General features: G+C 46.8%; 2 protein-coding genes across 3 annotated transcripts; one reads left to right on the forward strand and one right to left on the reverse strand.

Annotated features, from left to right (window-relative positions):
• Positions 1-1823: 1823 nt before the first annotated feature.
• LOC117136417 (sestrin homolog) lies at positions 1824-20725 on the forward strand. 2 transcript variants are annotated; one of them, XM_033297326.1, is made up of 10 exons: positions 1824-2035; positions 2562-2795; positions 10138-10802; positions 16746-16931; positions 18624-18806; positions 18872-19244; positions 19366-19684; positions 19750-19933; positions 20110-20220; positions 20279-20725. In XM_033297326.1, the coding sequence occupies exons 3-10, from the start codon at positions 10752-10754 to the stop codon at positions 20363-20365; spliced, it is 1494 nt and encodes a 497-aa protein (XP_033153217.1). In that variant the 5' UTR covers positions 1824-2035; positions 2562-2795; positions 10138-10751; the 3' UTR covers positions 20366-20725. The 2 variants fall into 2 exon arrangements, with proteins under 2 accessions (XP_033153217.1, XP_033153218.1); XM_033297327.1 differs by having other exon boundaries at positions 1824-2000.
• On the reverse strand, positions 6716-7808 carry LOC117136418 (purine nucleoside phosphorylase). The gene has a single exon (XM_033297328.1). It carries the CDS (start codon positions 7767-7769, stop codon positions 6750-6752), a length of 1020 nt encoding a protein of 339 aa, XP_033153219.1. The 5' UTR covers positions 7770-7808; the 3' UTR covers positions 6716-6749.
• Positions 20726-21145: the final 420 nt, after the last annotated feature.

Raw genomic sequence — 21145 nt, forward strand, 5'->3', positions numbered from 1 at the left:
ATTTCTCTTGCCAGCAGCGCACTCATTGCCTTTGCATTTTATTGTCTCACGATCTGGCTATAAAATGAAAATGGGGACGGGCACTTTATTTATCGCCGCCACTTATTGCAGTTCGTATGATACTCGCTCCTCCATGGGCGGAAGAAACGGAGGCGGGGCAGTTCGGAGGCTCTCGAGCCGGAAAAAGTCTCTGTAGGGTAAACAAGGCGGGTTCCATGGCTCTGCGAAGTCTTTCTGCCGAGCTTCAAATACAGTGGAGGTTCTACTGTGTGAAATTATAGTTAATACCTAAGTTCGTAAAGTTACGAGTGCCATTTTTGCTTGCAAAGCATGCTTTTTTGCAAACTTTTAGACCTATGGCTAGAAGCTTGCAGTTTAGTGACTCTAGATTCCCTTTTAGTGTTATTTGAGTTTTGTAAAAAAGTAGTTGACATATTTGCACAGCCCTAAGTTCTGCAGAAAAGCATGCTTTTTGAAGCACACTTTTGCACCGCTTGCTGGAAGTGTTGGAAATGTTTTCGGGTTGTATTCCAGTGAGAATTAATCCCATTTGAGTGCGAAACTATCGCCTTTAGTGCTGATTATTGTGGACAGAGATATTGGATCACGACACAGAGGGCTGCCTGTGGCCTCTTTGCTCTTGCTTTTGCTTTGAGCTTTGAACGCCCGCAAATGCTGACTATTTTGTTGGGCCCTAGCATGAGGATAGAGTGAGGGAGGGAAAGGGGCGTGGCAAGGGGGGTACGGGTGGAGATAGGAGGGCTGGCGACTAAAAAGTGTTGATAACCGGGCACACATTTGCATCCACAAACACTGCGACGCACACACGCACACCCTGCTTTCTAGGCCTCTGCCATTTAAGTTCAATCATTTGGAGCGTCGTCGTTGTCGCTGCGCTGTCATTGTTGTTATTGTTGCTATTATTGTTATTGCTGCTGCTGTTTGTGTTGCTGTCGCTCCATGTGCTCCTCACATATGTTGAACTAAAAAGAATTGAAGGAGCAGAGAGGCAGGGCGAAGAAAAGAACTGTACATTTGTGCGTGGGGTATTGGATTAGTTGGGTACCCTACGCTACAGAAGAAAGTAGAAGATTAAGCAGAAATATATCTTCTACTTTACGAAATACATCATATATATATGATATTGGAGTTTCAAAATGATAATATTTTAAGATATGTATAAAACTATAAAATGAAACGATTCGGTTCTGAAAGTCTGTATATCTTGTTTTGTGTAGCGTATTCGGCATGCAGCTTAGCTCTCACCCTTGGCAACGGCAACAAAGTAGGTGCAACAAAGAGTCATAGCAACCGTCTCTCCTGCGCCTACAGAGCCACTCCCCCCGCCCCCAGCCTACTAGTTCGACTGCTTCTGCCTGTTGCTGCTTTGCCCGCTCTCTCTGTCCCACACACTTGCTCTCCTGCTCGTCGCTCGTAATAAGCTTACACAGAAAACAAATAATTGGAATCTAAAGAAGTTCTCTTTAAAATTAGAAACACAAAGGTATAATTAGATACATTGAAAATAAGTTCCTTGAATGCAGATCCTTTTAAGCTACGAAGTCGCTGTTAAAGGTGTCTGAAATTATGTATGTATATATATGAAAAATAAGCTTATATGTTACTACATGACTGCTGTGCATTTGACTGCCCGACTTTTTGCGCAGTGTGGCGTGCTCTCTTCGGCTCTCCGCCCCCGTCAGCTGTTGTTGTTGCACTCTGAGGCTTTCGGGCTGCGATACCAGCTGTTTCGTTTTGTTTCGTATCGTTTCGTTGCGATTCGTTTCATTTCGTTTCGCCGCGATTCGATTCGAGTCGAGTTGCTTCAGTTGAAGTTTGTCGCTGGCCGCGTTCAGTTGTCCGGCTAGAAAAGCGGAAGACCGGGAAATCCAGACGCGCTACAGACGCCCGATATCTGCTCCCACTCGCAGCGCAAGATCGCGGGAAATCAGGAAGCTCCGAAAACATCGGATAACCGTTTTTATTTTTATTCCCCTTTGGTTCGTTCTCGTCTCCGTTTCTTCTGTTACTTCTGGTAATTTCCATTTCACTCGGATACGCGCTCAAACGCAACTGCAGGCGGCGCGAAATAAGAAATGTAGATAGCGCCAAAAAAAAAATAGAAAAATAGAGAAAAATAAAAAAGCGAAAATCATTGTTATTGCATGGAAAATTACTACAGAAATCTCCTGCAAAGCAGCCCAGTCAGAGTGGCACTAAAGCAAACCAAATCAAACCCAAAACTGAGACAACAACAAGGCGGCGGAGCATAAATTAGATTGGCCTCATAGTCGAATAACAACGAACTCGAGCCGCGTAAACAAATTAAACGATGCTGACCGCCGTTGTTGTTTAAATTTAAATATAAACTATTATTGTTATCTCTGCGCTTGCCGTTGTCTATTTTCGCGCCAAATGCAATCGGTCCTTCGTTTTTTCGGGGGGTTAGGGGAACGGGCATTACATAATTAGTGAGCGCGTAAATCAAATTAAATTCGAATTATATACAAAAACCAATTACCTTAGTTTCCTTTGATCAAAACAATATATTTTATCCACAGTTTTCGTGTCTTAAGTTTGGAACCCCTCGCCGATTTCCAGCAATTAGTTACTACATATATGTTCTGTGTTATCAAAAACGCGGGCGAAAGAAGCGCTCTATCTGCGATTGTAAAGACAAACACCCACCACAAGAAAGTAGCTGTGTGCCTCTCGGGCAAATGAACCGAAATTAAAGGAGATTACAAACATCGCTCTCAAGCAAATGTAGAGACTGTTAGTCCGGAGAACAAAGGGTAAGTGAGGTGCCACCTACGGAGTACTCCAGTTTTTCCAAATACATTTGCAAATGTCCTTTGAGGACAGGGTTGTCAGTAAGAGGCTTTTCGGATGAAATGGAATGTTTCATTAGGGATTGCCGTGTAACGAAAATGTTGGCAAAAAACCCAAAGCACTGCAAAAAACAAAATGCACTTTTAAATTTGTTAAACTATATCTTTGGGGTGGTAATCTCCTAACATAGGTTGCCACTCGAAGTTATCAGCTGTGCCTTACTTAATGTCTTCATACATAAATAACTCACTATTTTTGAATATTTTAATCCTCTATTGAATCTATTGAGAAACCTCCTTTTCCCTGTGCACAACTCTCGACTGGAGTAGCAGCTCAACCAAGTGGGTTTGGAGCATCGCTCCCCACAAAATCCTCTCAAATCTTTGGCAGATTGCACATGTGAAACCTGCGGTTGTTGGCCAATTCCGGCTGTTTTCCCATTTTTTGGCCAGGGCCAGGTACTTTGCGGATTGACGGGCTGTCAAGTCAGCGCAACAGGTTCCTGGCCAAGATGCGGAGCTGAGGGTAGACGAGGACAGAAAACAGAATCGAATGGAAGACACACTGATTCAATTCGTTCAGCATTGGACTTGCTGCTGCCCCACAACTTCGAGTTGAGGAAATTGGCACTTGACCTACCGCACGGGAATCTAAATTAGGCGGCGTGTTCGCTTGCCGAGCGTTTCTCCCTCTCTTTCCGCCCCACTGCAAAGGCGAAGCCTCGCACGCGGTTTTTGGTAAACTGCTGAGGGCATTTGTTCACTTTGCTGGCTGCGTTTGTTTACGGTTTCTATTACGCGCTTCTCGCGGCTATTTCGTCTCGCTTTCGGCTTCAGCTTCAGCTTTTTCCAGTTCTATTTCGAGTTGGCCCCCATCCACTAATTAGGCAGCTTGTTGGTCAGCATTCGAGTTAAATGTTCAGCAGATGACATGGTCCTTGCGGACATACACACGATACTATCCATTGTTACTCTCGCACAATACATCTGGTGAAACAATCAAGTACGCCGACATGGGCGTAATTCGCAGACAAACAAGAAGAACGAAAACGAACTGAGCCTGCGAATTAAGGCCCCATGCTCGGCAATGAATTCTCTTCGCCATGCCAGGCCATCCCGGCGTATACGTAATGCTCCGGGCCGAAAAGAATTGAGGAATGGCTGGCAGTTAATGCCAATTATGATAAACGGTTGCTATGTCGTCGCGTCGCCGTAGCCGTCGCACACAGATACTCCACACACTGGCGCGCGCCACACAGATACTCGCGCAGACACAGATACTCATGCACACAACTGTTGCTCGCGATGTTGTTGCTGCCTTTTAGTTGTTGCCAGGCGCATTAAGATTGCCGCTTGAGTTTGTGTGTGTGTGCTTATGTGTGTTGAGTGATTGGGTGTGCGAGTGTGTGATGGGAAATCACTTGAACCATCGGCTGAGAGGGCAATTGATATGAGCTTCCATCAATGTTGCAATCAGTTAAGCGGCTTTCGAGCGCCAGAAACAACTGAATCGGTCTGTAAACTCAATCGAATTCGTCCTTTTGCAACGGAAACAACAGTCATGGGTCTTCCAATGACCTGCGGCCACTAACAATATTAATTCGATCAGCTGTACGCTTCGCAGATTCCAGTAATTCGGTAAAAGTTTATTGTAACCATAACTTAAACACTTATTTGAACAGAATCAAATGGAAAGTGTAGATACTTTTCTGCAAATTATCCAATGTTTATTTATCACTTGCCTCATATTTAATGCGGATTGTTTAAAAGTCGTGTTGTTTGTTGTATGTGCACTACTTACAGCGCGAATGCTGCTAAATCATAGTCATTTCTATGGGCGCAAGTCGAGGTGACTGAACTCGCAACAGCGACTGCAGCAGCCACTGCAGCTGCAACTGCAGCAAGTGCAACAGCAACACAATTGCAACTGCAGTCAGTTAAGCTTGCCTTCCGTTAATTTGTGCAATCTTCTACTTTTACCTACTTATTACAAGTAGTCACAAACAAAACTGAGTACTTTCCATGCCGTTTTCCCATGCTTCAGATTCAAGGGTATATACATACGCATGTACTTCAGCTAACTGTTGTTTTTGTAAAGATTGTAAAGACTTGACTAAAAGAGTTTCAATAACTAATCAAATGGATTTCCCTCACAGCGCAAACAACTCACCATTCATAAGCACATATATCAGTGGCGATTGGCCCGACTTAAGTCAAGTGAATATATAAAAAATCTAATCGCCAAATATTGTTTATGGTGGCCAAGTACGATTAGAAGTTCGTCGGAAAAGCCATAGCAACTGCCAAATTCAGATTTCCATTCATTTACAGCCGCTGCTTTGCAGGGTTTTCAACTTGTGTGCGATTGTTTGTGGATTTGTGTATGTAATTGGCAAATTGCATTACAACCGAATAATAATTACAATGCAAAAGTAATTTTGTGTGCGAAATTCTAATTCCCCATGCAACCGAGTATTTGGGGTTGGATTTATCTATCGAGAAGCTAATAGAATCAAATTAGTTTTAAATGCAACTTTGCTTCAACTGGGCTTAAATTAATAGCATGGATATTGACATTATAATTAGCACGTGGCATTATAATTAGCATAATATCAGCACTCCTATCGGCATCTGCCTGCCATTTGGATTGCGTCAGCCGTAGATCGAAATTAGATCCTTGTTGACAATTGAGTTGCCAAAATAGCGGGCAGATGTTGCGCCCAGCGCAATCGAAATGCCACAATGTGTTTGTATCTTTGCATCTTTCTATCTGGTGATGCAGATCTGCATCTGCGAGTCAGCTGACACCGATACTCACGCACTCATGGCACCCAAAATAAAACTGTGCATAATGTCATCAGTGCACTGAACTGGCCGCATGAATCGCAGTCAGAACTGCAACTCGGTGGCACGTTGCAATCAATATGAGTTCATGCAGCGGGGTCAACGAACTGCCCACGGAAAACTCATTAGCGTAGTGCCGCAGGCCGAAATCTCAGTGGGGGAAATCGGTCGAAATCGGATGAGAGATCGGACGAGGAACCGGGTGAAATCGGCGAAAAATCGGTGCAGGCCGGGGAAAATGTAGCTTTCTAGCCGCATGATCGCACAGCTGAAAACAGCTGAAAGCAAAGCGACGAGCGCGATTCGCAAATTGCAAGGCAAACAGCTCGTGGCGGTCGCCATAGCCCATATACATACCCCACTATATACATGCATGCATATATGCACTTGTATCTGAACAATCAGCGTCAATAAGCAGCACAATCGCCGTTCGTCATCGCGCTGCTACTGCAGCTACCGCACAATGGCGAATAATAAAATTAGCCACAATGACGAACAAAGAAGCGCTGGCAGTGCAAGTTTGTAATGGCCATTACAAAACAGGCTAATCTGCGGGGAGTTGGCTCGCAGGGAGCCTCCTCCACTGCCACCGGCCATAGGAAGCAGGGCATTTAACGACGTTCTGATAAGGCGGACTCGTAAGCCTCTTAGCCGATTAATTGATACATTACTCTACTATGCCAAGTGGACGTGCAACAGAGTAGCTCGGCTTTCGATGCCGGCCAATTGCCATTAAACGTACTTTACAGCTGGCCCGAGCATTGGACATTACGTATACGGCCCGTGTGCACTCTGCTCTCCACTTTTGATGGCTGGCCATTTGGGGCGTCCATTAGACAGCGTGACACCGGGCACACTCGTACCTCACACCTCACACTTCCCACTTGGCCATCTCAGATCACAGATCTCACATTTTGAAACCTCCCCCCACGGGACAACTCTTCTTCGCCGAGAAGATTGCGCCAACAGCTGCACCTGTGGCTATTTCCGCGTTGGCAGCACACTGGCCGCACCGAAAATAGGAATCCGAATAGAAGAAGTCGGGTGGGGATTCGAGAAGTCTATTTTCGATCGTCAGATCTCGAGGTGCATGCAGTACATAAGTCGGCCGATCAGATCGGAGCAGGCCTGCAGTCTTGGGAGTGGGACCAGCTCCTGGGAATCCGGCTCCCGCTTTTCCTGCTTGGAGTCCCTGTCAGTGTCCTTCTCCTTGTCCTTATCGCCCTCCTCGCTCTGCTTGTCGCTGGCCACCCTGCTGATTACCACAAAGGCGAGCACCTTCAGGCCGCCGTGGTGGGCGGCTATAACCTCGGGCACCAGGGACATGCCCACGGCACTGACCTCCATCGTCCGCAGCATTCGCTCCTCGGCCACAGTGCCGAGGATGGGACCTCCCAGGCAGGCTAAGACGCCGCTGTGCAGGAACTTCTGGATGCCCATCCGCTTGCCAATCTCGAGTGCCTTCTCCAGCAGGTCCTTGTCATATGCGTTCACCATTGAGAATCGGCGGCTGCCAAAGCGCGGATCACTGGGACCCTCCAGCGGCGTCTGGTGCATCATGCCCACCACATTGATGTGGTCCTGGACCAGCATAATGTCGCCCAGGGCGAATCCATGATCCACGGCCGCTGCCTCCGAGGTCAGCATGATGGTCCTTACCCCGCACAGCTGCATCACGCGGACGGGCAGCGCACAGGTGGCCAGGTTGTAGCCGTCGCAGGAGTGGAAACTGTGGACCAGCGCTATTATGGGCGCTCCCATGACCGAGCCCAAGACGAAGCTGCAGTCCGGTTCAATGCCGTCGGGGAAGTTGGGTATGTCCTCGTAGGGAATGACCACCGGCTGCTCCACCATGCTGACCATGTCGCTCAGGAAGCTGCCGCAGATTAGTCCGTACTTTGGCCTGATGTGACTGACGTTCACGATGTACTTGGCCATGGCCTCCACATCCTCGAAGGGGTAGAAGAGGCTCTGCGGCGTCGGGATGACCAGCTTGGGCTTCCGTCGCTCCTCCTCCTCCATCTGCAGGAGCTTCCTGGCCGCCATTCGCTTGGCAATCGGCGACCTGGACTTGCAGCACTCCCAGTTGCACATTTTGATTAGGATGGGTCGCCAAATGGGTGCGAAACTTCACCACTTTTCGAATTTTTTAGCAGCCACCAAATAAGTGTTTTGGAAAATGCTCAAAAGATGACTTTTAGGGCGTAGCTTAGTGCTATTTGTGTGTGAGGTTTAAATAAGTATTAAACCATGTACTTAATACTTAAATATGGTTCACATTACTTTTGTTCCTGGTTGTTCGCTAAAAGCAACGCTTTATTAAGTCCGCTGAAAAGAGGAGGTGTGACTCGAATCGAATGACGCTAAAAACAAAAAGCCAGAGTCTGGCTGAAAAACAAAGCCACAAAGGCGCGCCATGACGTCTGGTTAAAATTGGCTGATGAATTCCGAAATCCAGCTGTTCGTTTCCAAAAGCGAGGGCCAAAAACTGCATTAAATCATAAGCAACGGCTTTCCGAAAAGGGGGCAACCAGTTCGTTTTTCCCTAGTTAACTAAACAAATGCAAAACTTTGGAACATCCAAGCTAACTTTAATCAGTAACATGCAATGTGTAGGAGCGGGGAGCGCTTTTCTCTTTCATTTTCCATAGTTTTCACTTTCCAAAGTTCAATCGAAGTCTTTAAGCACAAACAGACAGTGCGAAATAGATTTAATTATCAGCGGCGGGGGAGCCACGCCCATGCTGCCGCCGCTGTGGGCGGGGAAGATGCTGTTTACCATGTTTACCATGCGTATACGTGATAATAACGCTCATACGCATGGCGGCACATAGGCAACGCCCCGGCCGTTGTTTACTTGTTGTGTTTGTGTGTTGTGGACGCCGTTCAATGTCACCACACGCCAGAGTTCGTTTACAGCATCGCATCCATGGAACAGCTCGCGATTGGAGTGCTGGTGTGAGTGGATAAATTAAATACGTCCATTCGGAGATTCGGAGCTGGCGGTAAACAAGACACTCAAGACTACACTGAGATGAATCGGGGTGCTATAAGTGGCATCTCAATCTAGCGATCTTATGATTGCAAAGCAGTTAGGAAGTAGACAATCTTGAAGATAGGATTCAATTATGCACAGTGTACTTACTCCCGTTTTTCTGCCTGTGCATCGCCTGTCTGGAGTGTGCTGGAGTAGACTGGACCAGGCCGAGGCTTGGCTCAATACTTTCGCTAATTAGTTGGGCCAACCAGCGAAAAGCAGCTACATTGTCTCGGCCATGTTTACCATGACCACCTCTGTCAACGAATCCACTGGCCAGCTGTTCGAAGTCGATTCGTGCGACTTGGCGGGATTCGGATGGGGATGGGAATGGGGATTGGGGAGTCGGCGAAGCGTTTAGTATGCTCGTGACGTGGTCGATAATAAAAAATTATTAATAGGAAACTTTGTAGCGCTGTTTATGTTATTCGAGTGCGCGCCAAATGGCTTGGGTTACAAAAGCAGCCTTTGTCGCCGATTGTTTCCCGATTTGTGGGCTATTTGCTATTTGCTATTTTGTTATTCCAGTGCAGCCGCCTACAATGTCAGAGTCACGTTTGTGTGATTCGCCTTGCTGGTGATGGCGATGGCGATGGCGATGGTGACGATGACGAGGCTTCGATGCGGGGCCAAAAACCGCAAGAGATCATCCGGGCCTGTAACTCTATCATCTGTTTTCCATTTGTTTGTTTACTTCCCCGACTTTGTATCTGTATCTGTGTCTGTAAATGTATCTGAACCTGAATTTGAATCTGAATCTGTGTCCGAATCCGAATGCCTTGTTTCGGCTTGTTGTGCCCATTGTTGGGCTTGTTTCTTTGTGGCCCCCGTATCTTTGCCCACTTCGGTTGGCTATTTGTTTGTCACTTTGCGCCAGCCTGCCAAAAATGCCCTGTTTGCAGTTGATATTAATTTCGGTTTCACATTCACCCGCCGCTCCATTATCGTTTTTGTTTTTCACATTCTTTTTTTTAAGTTTTTTTTTTTGAAATCTCACCTTGCCCCAGGAAGAGGAGCGAACCCGTTTCGGCCATTCCCAGTGCTCAGTTGCCCAGTTCCCGGTGCCAGTTCCGAGTTCCCAACTCGCAGCTCCCAGTTTGTTTACCAACTTTTGTGCTGCGTTTTGCTTTGTGGCCGATATTTGCCTTTTATTTTTGGCATTGCGCGATTTTTACGCTGTCTGTGCAGGCCCGCTAAATACACGGCAGTGGAGCCAACAAGAAACGCTCAAACAAAACCAAAACCAAAACCCAAGCCGAAAAAGCTGGAAAAAGAAAGCGACGAAAAGTGAATATTTTGACTGGCATTTGAATGCTAATTGGAGGCGGCGGAGAGCCGCCAACGAGTTGTTGCTGTGGGAAGCGAGCTTGGGCTTTGTGGAGCTGTGATATGGTAATTAATGAAGATCGTTTCTCTCATCCGCAGCTAGCAACATCTGAGGAGCACAAGCACGTGCAGAGTGGAAGGGTCGCCAGCTCAAACCGACAAATGAAAACCAAAAACCAGACCAACATCATCTGCTCCAACTGCCAATGCTTTAGCCACTCGAGTCGGGGAATCGCCATCACCGACGAGAAGAACGTCCTGCGGATCCAGAGCTACACCTACAAGTGCTTGAACCACAATCCGCGACCTCGGATACTCCGCTGATAGTGATAGTGGACTCTGGCTGCAGATAGAGAAGACCCAAGCCTGACCACACCAGACCAGCATCGCCATCAGAAGCAGCAGCTTAACTTGAAAGAAAATCTGGTTTGGATCCAGCGATCCAATCCGCTCTGATACGATACGATACGATTCGATTCGATACTATACGATCCGCGGACGAGCCTCCTGCTTTGGTGCATTTCCAGTTTGGCGGCTGCTCCACTTTCGTGGCTCCATAAACAAAGAGCCGGGCGAGAACTGGTTATTTTCCCACTGCGATCGCTGCTGCAGCTACCAACTGCGCCTAACTGCAATCGACTGCGACCTCTGATTCCGAATCCGAGTCCACGTCGCATCCACATCCAACTGGACTCGATCCCTCCGCCAGACTCATGTACTACGCCGTCGATTACTACGCGGATATGGGACAAATCTCTCAAGATGTAAGTTCATGCGGTTAAGATGTAAGTCCCCCACAGCAGGTAGCTATCCTACACGTATGCCACTCTTTCTGGGAAAGATTAGCAGGAGTCTCCATCAAATGCAGAGCTTATTGATTAAGTTAAAGTTGAGTTAAAGTTTATTATTTCAAGCTCGCGTGCACTTAGAACCTGACTGACAGCATATTATGTTTCAAGTGGAAACTGACAAATGATATGATATGATTATTAAACTGAGATTTCAATCAACGATGCCAGCGATACTCGGTGCGTTATATTTTTGCCTGGCCAGCCAAAAATGATTTTCACTTTACGCATACGCTGAAATGTAATACGTGCTTTTGTGTTTTCGGATGGCGCACATTTTGCACAGCTTCGTAATTAACTTTTGCCAGAGTAGGAAAACTTAAAACCGCACTGCAAATATGAAAGGATGTTATTTGAAAAATGCGTGCTTTTGTTTGAAATTCTTCTCGCAGGCATGCTGATAAAATTATAAAAATGGGAAATGCAGGAAATGCGGGAAATGCAGGGAGTTGCAGGGAAAACAACAATCAGTTGCTGGGAATGTGAGTAGGTAGTTTGGTAACCGAGCTGAGTTGCCAACTTTTTAATGCGCAGTGAGTGTGCAGAAATGACTGGGTACTTTTGCGAAAGACCCCGTCGATAAGAACTGATAAGCCTCCGATATTTCTCACATGGATCTGTGTGTGGACATAGACCCGGTAGAGCTATGGAATAGATAAGGCCAAGCTGGCGACTCTGGCACTTTGTTTTCATGGCGAACTCGATTGCCGAACTAGGTCAGCTAATCAGCGAAATAGATGCAAATGTCGAGTAATTGCGACTCGGAATGAATTCAATTAGAGTAGCTGAAAAGTGAACTAACCGCGAAAACAATGCGTATCAACTGAACTACATATTTGGGCCTTCGTTTGCAGCAAGAGTTAATCCAATCAAAGGAAGCCATAGGATCTCCCAGTGGCCTTTAAAGGTCGAACAGCCTGCTGCACTTTAATCAGGCACTGCACTGGCGAATCAAAGTGGAAATAATAATAATAATAATAATAATTTCAATTATCATGCCCGATACTCAATGACAGCGAACGTAAACAGCCCGCGGCCATCAGCCATCTGCGCCAGGCCAGGAATTTTATTTACGCAATGAAAATATAAATTGTATAAAAATACACAATTTGTGGCGAGCGCGGGGGGAGGGGTGGCCAAGTGGGTGGGTGTGGGTGTGGGTGGTGCTTGGGCCAGTCACTCAGCCAGCAGCCGAATATCAGAACAAACAGATGTGCGCCATTCGCACGCTGGCAGGAGTCCAAAAAGGCTTTCGCCTCGGGCCGAGTGGCAAAGGGGCAGCTGATTGAGCTGATTGGGCTGATTGAGTGATTGACTGGCTGGGCGAGTGATTGAGATCAATCGCGCACGAATGCAGCAATGCACTTTGATGACATGCCGCTGTGGCCCAATTTCGCAGCAGGAAGTTGCAACTTTATCAACCGAATTTAAAGCTAATTTAATATATTTAGTATTAGTATACTATTTTGCACATAAATCGCTGGCACGAGTCTATAAATGTCCGCAAACTATTCGCTAAAATTAGGCGTTTAAATTTAGAGTTCTAAGAATTGTAGGCTTTTGTTTGCGAGTTCATTCACCTAAGGGAAATATACATTCATATATTGGCTGAACTATCTTTGTCTTTCGCAGTCCTTACAACATTGTTCAAAGGGTTTGCCATCGGAGGGCGTTATCTCTTGGAGAGTCTATACTATACAACTATACCATATAAATTAATTGGCACAAAGACACAATGCGCAGACACACACACACACAGAACTCATAATTTGTCATGATTGTTTGCCATTTGCCATTTGCCGCTTAGCAGTTGGCCGTGTTGTTGCACTTTATCAGCAGACAAAGTGTCGCTTCGAGTGCCAGACAGCTTTTATTTTTTATTTAGCTACCCGAGGTTGGAAAAACACGTACCGCCTCCCACGCGAACCGAGAAAAACACACGCACAAGCGATTTAAGTACACACGTATATGTATATGTATGTGTGTGCTTAGGTGGTTTATACACACCAGGGATATCTTATCCATATCTCATATCCATGCCAGCTTGAACTTCAATGTGAGCACAGGAGTATCTTGAGATATTTGCACCCATTTCAATATTCAGCCACATATAAATCAGCCGATGCCTGGTTGATAGTTGCGGATTAATTAAGTATGCCCCACTGTAAGTGCAGTTCGCAAAAAACACAACACCCATACTGGCACGTTCATGGATGGGCAAGTGTGTGTGTGTGTGTGTGTGTGTGTCACGAACTACAGAAAAATAGTTTATAACGTCTAGACAAGTCACTTTATCTACGCACACAGCCAAGCACCTGGTTTTGTGCGCAGTGTAAGTGAGCAGTCCTCGAGTTGAGCTCAGGTGCTCAGGTGATAAGCTACACATGTATATGGCGGCTATATTCCGATCTGCTCGATCTGGCGGAGTATAGTAATTGACCCATTTGGAGGAGCTTAAGCAGGCAGCCTCCATATCTGCACACTTCCACACTTCGTTTTCATAGTTCTGAAGAACTTGCGTCCACTTTCTTCACACACCTACTAACTAGTTATGCTAATCAGCCATGGTAAAGCTGCTGTGATCGATCTTCCAAGTGTTTATTTATCGTTATCAACCTGTATTCGATACATTATACCTCATGACTGAAGCCATTCTTCTTCCAGCTGCATATGCAAAGAAAGAACAAGCATTCAGCTTTTTCCGAGTTTCGTGGAGCGTTTTTTCAGGCTTATTATTTTATTTTCCACGCCTCGCACTTTCGCATTTCATAGATTTTGTTTGCTGTCATTGTTTTCAGTTTGCATTTCTATAACACCTGACGTTTTTTCCACTTTACTTGTTTACTCGCTCATTGTTTGGTGCCCCCTATCTGGCCGTCTCTAGCCGTCTCTTTCGGCGCACTGCTGCCGTCTCGCTCGCTGGCATTCTACCATTTATGCTAATTTATTTGCCTGTTTACCAGCTTTTGTTTTAATCTGTTTGGGGCCGTGTTGACACTCACAACGTTCTGTGTTTTGTGTTCTGCGGGAAGCAGAAGACAATGAGTTTGCAGACTCATTTGGGCGGAGCTGGAACTACAGTTAATTTATTGTTATTTTCCGCGGCTAATTATGCTAATTAATTAATTTGGCTTACTTTGCGCTGGCCAAGTGCGGAGGAAATCAGAATTAGTTTACAGCAATTAATTGCCCGCGATTAACATAAGCCCAAGAGCGTAAAGAGCTGCGTTCGCTCGTGCATCCGGCAGATACAAATTGCCAGTTGCCAGTTGCCAGTCGCACCGTACAGTGAGCACTTCGCACAGCGCCCACTTCGCACGCCCCACTGCAGGCATTATCTTTGATTTAATCGCCACGCTCCATGATCTCGCACGTTAACAGTTGGCGCGGAAAGTCTTCGGCCGGCAGCGGATTGATTGGGGCCACTGGCCGCCTGTTTTGCTTTTCGGCGGCTGAAAACAGCCCGTTCTCACTCTTTTTTATGCGCCTTCACGAAGTATATCCGTTTCCGGTCTTACAAAGTCTCCAGAAGCATAAGCTACAAATGGAAGAAGATGGATCGTGCGCTTGCTGTCTTCAATTAGTCTAATTTATAATCAAGGTGGTTTGGTTCTTAAAGTAGAAGCGATATTCATGTATCTCATATCTTTAGTTCAGAAAGAGTGTCTTGTTACATATGCTTGCAGTAATTGAAGTAATGCTGCATTCTGTTTGATTTACACCTACTTCGCACCCAAAACTAAAGACCAAGACCACGTCTTGAGGTCAGAGTGCCTTGATTAGCACACTTTCGAGCTTACGAGTGGGTGGCTTTGGTAGATGCACCCACAGGCAGGGGAGGCACTATTCAATTATCACGTATACGCCATGGCAGACGAACAGGTTTCGTCTGGAAAGGGGATGGAAAGGCAGAAGCAGGGAAAAGCTTCGTGTCAATGCTACACACCGCAGACTGTAGTGTGTGTGTGTGGGGCTCAGAAATGGATATGCACTATAAGTGTACATGCCCATTAAACTTGGCCTAAGCTGCGCTCAAAGCCGCTGGCTGCCGGAGTGGACTGGGATCGAAACTGGAACTGAAACTGAAACGGGGATCGGGTCGCTCGTCGCCAGTCGGCGGTCGGTGGTCGGTGGTCGGCGGTTGGCGGTCGGTAGTGTGTCACAGAAACTAGTTTTTGTTTTCCAAACGGGTTTGCCCGCCAGCGTGGGTGTGAGTGTGTGCCAATTTGTGTATTTATGGATTCACAAAGAGAACCCATAATGATGGAAATGTCAACGCAGTGCCATTTGCATATCTCGGCGACTCACCCTTTTAATTAGCCAGTGTAACTGGACAGATTTAAATTGGCCAGCGCCACTCGGTGGACACAAAGTCTCGGTCTCTCGATCTGCATACGCATAAATCACTTTGACTAATGGCGCTACTCTTGTTTACGCGTGTTCGACATTTGTTAAGTCTGGTGTCCCAGGAGGAGGAGGCAGCTACCACAAGACAGATATTTCGGCATTCGAATTAATTAATTACGCCAAGCGATGGCATCTAATGAGCTGCGATGACCGGCGTAAGCGGTCCAGTTAGCCGCTTATGAATATGAAACTCACACGCGGGCGTGGGTGCATCCCACTCGGCATCCATCAGCTCATCACCTCCCTCGGCCTGGGTTGGATTGCGAGGTGAGTGGGTGGCATCTGAGGCTAGAGCCAAACCTGATATTCACAATTAGCATTGAGTTTCGGGGCTGAGGCGGGGCCAGGCCAACAACCAATTAGGAATGTATTGAGTTACCTATTAATCGGATACTCGCAGCTCGGTCGAGTGCGTTAAGCATACGACGTGGTGGCCAGCTGTTATCGGAAGAGCACCTGCCAGCTATTATTAATATTTTACGGCCATGCAGCTGGCTGTTCTTCGCCTTTTCGCAGCCCTTCTGTGCTGCTGGTGCGATAAGCCAAAGCCAAGAAAATTTCAATTAGAGAGCGGAGCGGAAAATCTGCTTTACAATGGTCAGCTGCCTGCCTGCGTGAAAAGGCTTAAGTCTAGTGCACCTGCAGATGCAAAATATCCTGATTGCAGCTCAAATCTTTATTGAAAAGGGAGCTGCGAGCCACGGTAGCCATGGCCACCAGAGCCATTGATGGCGGGAGCCGAGTGCCAAAAATCTGGCAGAGCTCGGCAGCACATCAGGCAATTGCCGCACCCGTTGGTCCGAGTTTATTAAATTCCGCATTTCATTATGAGTGCATTGCCTCATAGAGAGCTCCATGCGGCTATGTTGGCTTTGGGCCCAGACGCTCGGATGGAAGTACTTTGGCACGCCTGTTGCTGAGAGCCAAAGTTGCGCAGAACCCATGTTCATGCCAACTGTGCGTATACGTGATGGCCGACACAATAATCGGTGCCCAAAATGGGAGTCTGCAAGCGGCATGAAAGCCAAGTCATGCACAACATTCTGATTCTTGTTCTCACATTATGATTTCTGCTCCGAGCAGGGGGAAGTTTCGAAAGTTTTCGCATGGAATTTAATTTGCACATGCCCGCTTCTTTCACTCTTGGCAAATGGCATGGACCACGTCTCGTATACGCAATGCGTTTGCTGTAAAATTAATTTGAATATTAATTAGCACTGTGTGCTGTGTGGGGTCTCTCGTTACGCAGATTTAATTTCCCGAACACTGAACTGTTCTAAACAGAAATAAATTTAATTTACTCCTGCCCCTCTTTTCCTTTCTTGTATTTTGATGGGCGGAATATGGGCAATTTTAATTGGATTTATTCCTGCAAAGTGATTCACTTTTGCATATCAGCTAAATATTGAGATTGTAATGTAATCTAATAATGTAATGATCTGGTTCTTTCAGTGTTTCGCTGCAACGCAAACTGGAGCATCCGACTTTGACATGGACGAGCTCGATGACCTGGACCAGGTGACCCAAGTGATTGGATACCATCCCCAGTTCCACGATCACTTCCTGGCCACCCAGAACTTCATTATGAAGGGCGATGGCCCGCTGCCGAACGATTACAGATACTACTTGGCCATAATTGTGAGTAAGAGCTCAGCATCGAACTGAATGAAATGCATACAGACATGAGCTCAGCGCACTCTATTTTCCGTTTGCTATTCCCAAAATTTATTTGGCTGCCAAACTGGCCCAGAACAATAGCCATTGATTGGGCCAATGAAGAACATGGCCTGCTGTGAATGCGAGCACACGGCTCTAAACAGCGAATCGGGAATCCGGTGCTGCTGGATCGCATTTGCATTGTTCTGTCTGGCCTTTTGTTGGGAAACCCATTCGCAGCACGTACTGTGCATCTGGTGTGCGGAAGCTTCGAACTGCATTTCGCGTATTCGTTGAAATCAAATCCACCTGAGTCCGAGTGCACTTTTCAAATGAGGCAAAACAGGGCTTTTGGATTGGAAAAGAGCCTAGCTCTTGATTCCATCCCAAATAACCCGTTGGCACATCAAGAAGAGTAGCAAAGAATTAGACTCCAAGTGCCACTGAATATTAGAGGTCGAACTATTAATTCAACTAAGTCACTCGTCATCATAATTAAGATCCATTCTAATCACTTTCGGCCATAAGAGTGGGGATAAATGCGTAATTAAAATTGATTTATGCTTTCAGTTGCCTTCATTGCGCAGGCGATGCCCATTCATTTTAGATTTTCCCAGCTGCAATTGGGAGATCGAGGTGCTAGAATAGAGGAAACAAACGCATTAATCAATTATTTCACAAGTTTTCCAATTGTTGTTCTGCGCTATTCGGAGCAAATTAGTTGGCTTCTTGGCCCCTGAGTATAATTTATAGTCCAAGTTGTGCGTGTGCAATAATCGTAAAGCCAATAAAAAGTACGTATATATATAGTATTTCCTGTTTGTGGGTGACATTTTGGCCGACATTCGCTGGGTTGAATTATGAACACATTACAATTGGGACAGCTTTCCACGGGCTGTTTATCGCTACTATTTCACATTTTATTTGGCGGGAAAGTGCACCCAAGAGTCGCCTAGGGAACAGCGCGGATTCTGGCACTGCCTTTGTCTAGATTCGGGCCTCGGCGAATGTAAAATTATTTAAGATTTACGATGCCCTGTCAGGGCATGGTGCCATGATGCCATGGTTCGCCATGATGCCACGATTCCGCTGCCTGGCTGCCCAAGTCTCCTTAATGACGAACAGCTAAATGAAACGGAGAGGCCGGGCAAACAATGGGCCTTTTGCTCTGAATGCCCGAAAATGTGTTGTTTTGGGTCACAAACATCACAAACAGCCGCACACACACGCACCGCGATCGAAATAGGTGTCCACGTATTCTTGGCACCCATTCAGGTGGTGGCTCACTCGGAGGCGATCCCTCCCAGGTCCCGCGCTCTGGGGGATTTTCGATTGTGGGTCACGCCGCCTAACGCCGCGGAGTGCGGGAGGTTGGGGGCCAAGGTTAGGCGAGAAGATCAAAACAATTACGTAATGCCTAGAAAAATGTTACCTGAAACCAATACCAATACCCTCAAGCCTTCATTTCGCCAAGCGAATCGTTGGAGTTCTCGTGCGATAATTGATGGTGGGGAATAAAATCAAGCTTAAGTCTATATGTAGCTTATTATTATAATCCATATTACTTGCGATTAAAAGAAAACATATGCAGCTGTCATTAGCCAGCTAGTATTGAGTAATTAATTGCAACTTGCGACTTGGAATAAATGGTATCTCTGTTTGTGGTATCTCTAGGCTGCTGCCCGACATCAGTGTCCGTATCTGGTGAAGCGGTACGAGAAGGAGTTCATCAACCAGGGCGGCGATAGCGCCTGGCTGGGCGGCCTGGACTTCATACCCGCCAAACTACGTGCCATATACGATATCAATAAAATATTAGCCCATCGGCCCTGGCTGCTGCGCAAGGAGCACATCGAGGTGGGTACTCCGCCGAGCGGATTTGGCTGCGGCAAGCGTCGAATGAAAACTTTGTGCTCTTCCAGCGGCTCACCAAGGGGAAGAACAGCTGGTCGCTGTCGGAGGTGGTGCACGCCATGGTCCTGCTCTCGCACTTCCACTCGCTGTCCTCCTTTGTGTTCTCCTGCGGCCTCACACAAAAGCTGGACGGGCTGTCCAGTCCCAAGCTGAAGAGTCCGCCCGCCGCAGTGGGGGCCCTCGCACCCACCATCCTCATCACTCCCACCTCGCCGACGGAGACGCAGAAGGGAAAGCCCGTGCTGGCGGAGATCTCGCTCAACAATGCAAATCCGGATTACAACAGCCAGACCGCAGCGAGCAGTAATGGAGGAGCTCCACCGGACTCCGCAAATGCGGCTGCGGATGGACCCGATGCAACGGCCCTTAACGGATATTTGGGTGAGTACACACAGAGAGAAATTTGTGGTGCCAAAGGGATCTCCCTTGTAGAGAATTCTCATATTGGAATAATCATTCGTCTGGTGCCTGCTACTCCTTGACTAACTTGATTGATTTGCAGCCACGGCGCAGCAGCTGCCGCAGCAGCACGGCATCAGTGTGGAGGCGCTGATGGAGCGCATGAAGGTCCTGTCCCAGAAGCAGGACGAGTGCAGCGAGGCGGAGCTGAGCAGCCGCTTCCAGAAGGTGGAGCAGCAGACGGCGGAGCTGGCGGCCGTGACTCCGGAGGCGGCTGTGGGCGTGCCCACCAACCTGTCGCACTACGTGGACGATGCCAACTTCATTTACCAGGACTTCGCCCGGCGCGGCACCGAGAGCATCAACACGTTTCGCATCCAGGACTACTCCTGGGAGGATCACGGCTACTCGCTGGTGGACGGGTGAGTGATGAGCCACGGCTGTTGTCCCACATGCGCTGAGCATAGGTTTTCCATTCACTCCGCAGGCTGTACAACGATGTGGGCATCTTCTTGGACGCCAAGTTTCGGGCCGCCTACAATCTCACCTACTGCACCATGGGCGGCATCAAGAATGTGGACACGTCCAAGTTCCGGCGGGCCATTTGGAACTACATCCAGTGCATCTACGGCATTCGCCACGACGACTACGACTATGGCGAAGTGAACCAGGTGAGGACCAAGAAATCGCTTATGCTGGGCATTCACTTTCAAAGATGTCTGAAAGTGTTTAACAGACAACTTTGTAGCCGAATGCCTTGAAGAGCACTTGTGCCATTGAGTTCTTGGCCGATCCAAGTATTTTCCATATTTTCCAATTAACTTTGTAAACATTCCTGAACCCCCAGCTCCTCGTGCGTCCCCTGAAAATGTTTATTAAGACAGCCTGCTGCTTCCCCGAGCGAATCACCACCAAGGACTACGATAGTGTGCTGGTCGAGCTGCAGGACAGTGAAAAGGTGAGTGGAATTTCCCCAGCCATTAGTTTGCCCAAACTGATATCTGTGATATCCGCAGGTTCATGTGAATCTGATGATAATGGAAGCCCGTAATCAGGCCGAGTTACTCTATGCTCTGCGCGAGATAATGCGCTATATGACTTGATCTCATTAAGTGAATAAACATACATACACGCCCAAAAACCACTCACACACACATACCCACACATGCATAAAACATTTTGTTATTTTGAGAGAGCGCAACGGAAATTCGGCGAATCGGAAACGGAAACGGAAGCTGCAGAGGATCCCAGAGGCAGGAAGAGCCGCTAAAACACTGTTTTGAACACAACGAAAAGATGGAGTAAATGAGCGTGTGCTGCTAAGCTGCATGGGCGGCAATTAATAGCCATTCGATATCGGTGTCCATTAAATGAATGTGAATCGTTTACTACTCAATTAACAATAGTCAGTGTCTATGGTTAGCCAACACGCAAATTAATCACGTATACAACCGCAATGCAAGAATGGAAAATGATTCCCAAATCGAGCTGAACTCAAAAGCCAAACCTTCTGTCTGTTTCCCTTTCGTGAATGTGCAAGCAATAATCACTGTACATATGTATTATGTTTTGTTTAATTATTTTAGCGCAATAAATACAACTTTATTTTAATTAAACGACCCATGTTTTCTTTTCTCCTTCCTGCGTTTACGATCTCTTTTATGTCCCTGATTACAATTATTATCCTGAGTTTAGTGTTTCGGACAGAAAACGACGGTGGTTGGAATTGTCGAGCTTTTGATGGAGAGATAATAAGTATAAATGTCTATTTTGATAGTATTTAAATCAACTTAAATCAATGACTGTAATGTGTGTATCGCATCTAAAATATTTGTAAGGCATTCAATGTCGTTGGTAATGCAAATGACACGAGGTCAAAAGTC

This window comes from Drosophila mauritiana, chromosome 2R (genome assembly GCF_004382145.1).
Source record: "Drosophila mauritiana strain mau12 chromosome 2R, ASM438214v1, whole genome shotgun sequence".
Taxonomy (NCBI): Eukaryota; Metazoa; Arthropoda; class Insecta; order Diptera; family Drosophilidae; genus Drosophila; species Drosophila mauritiana.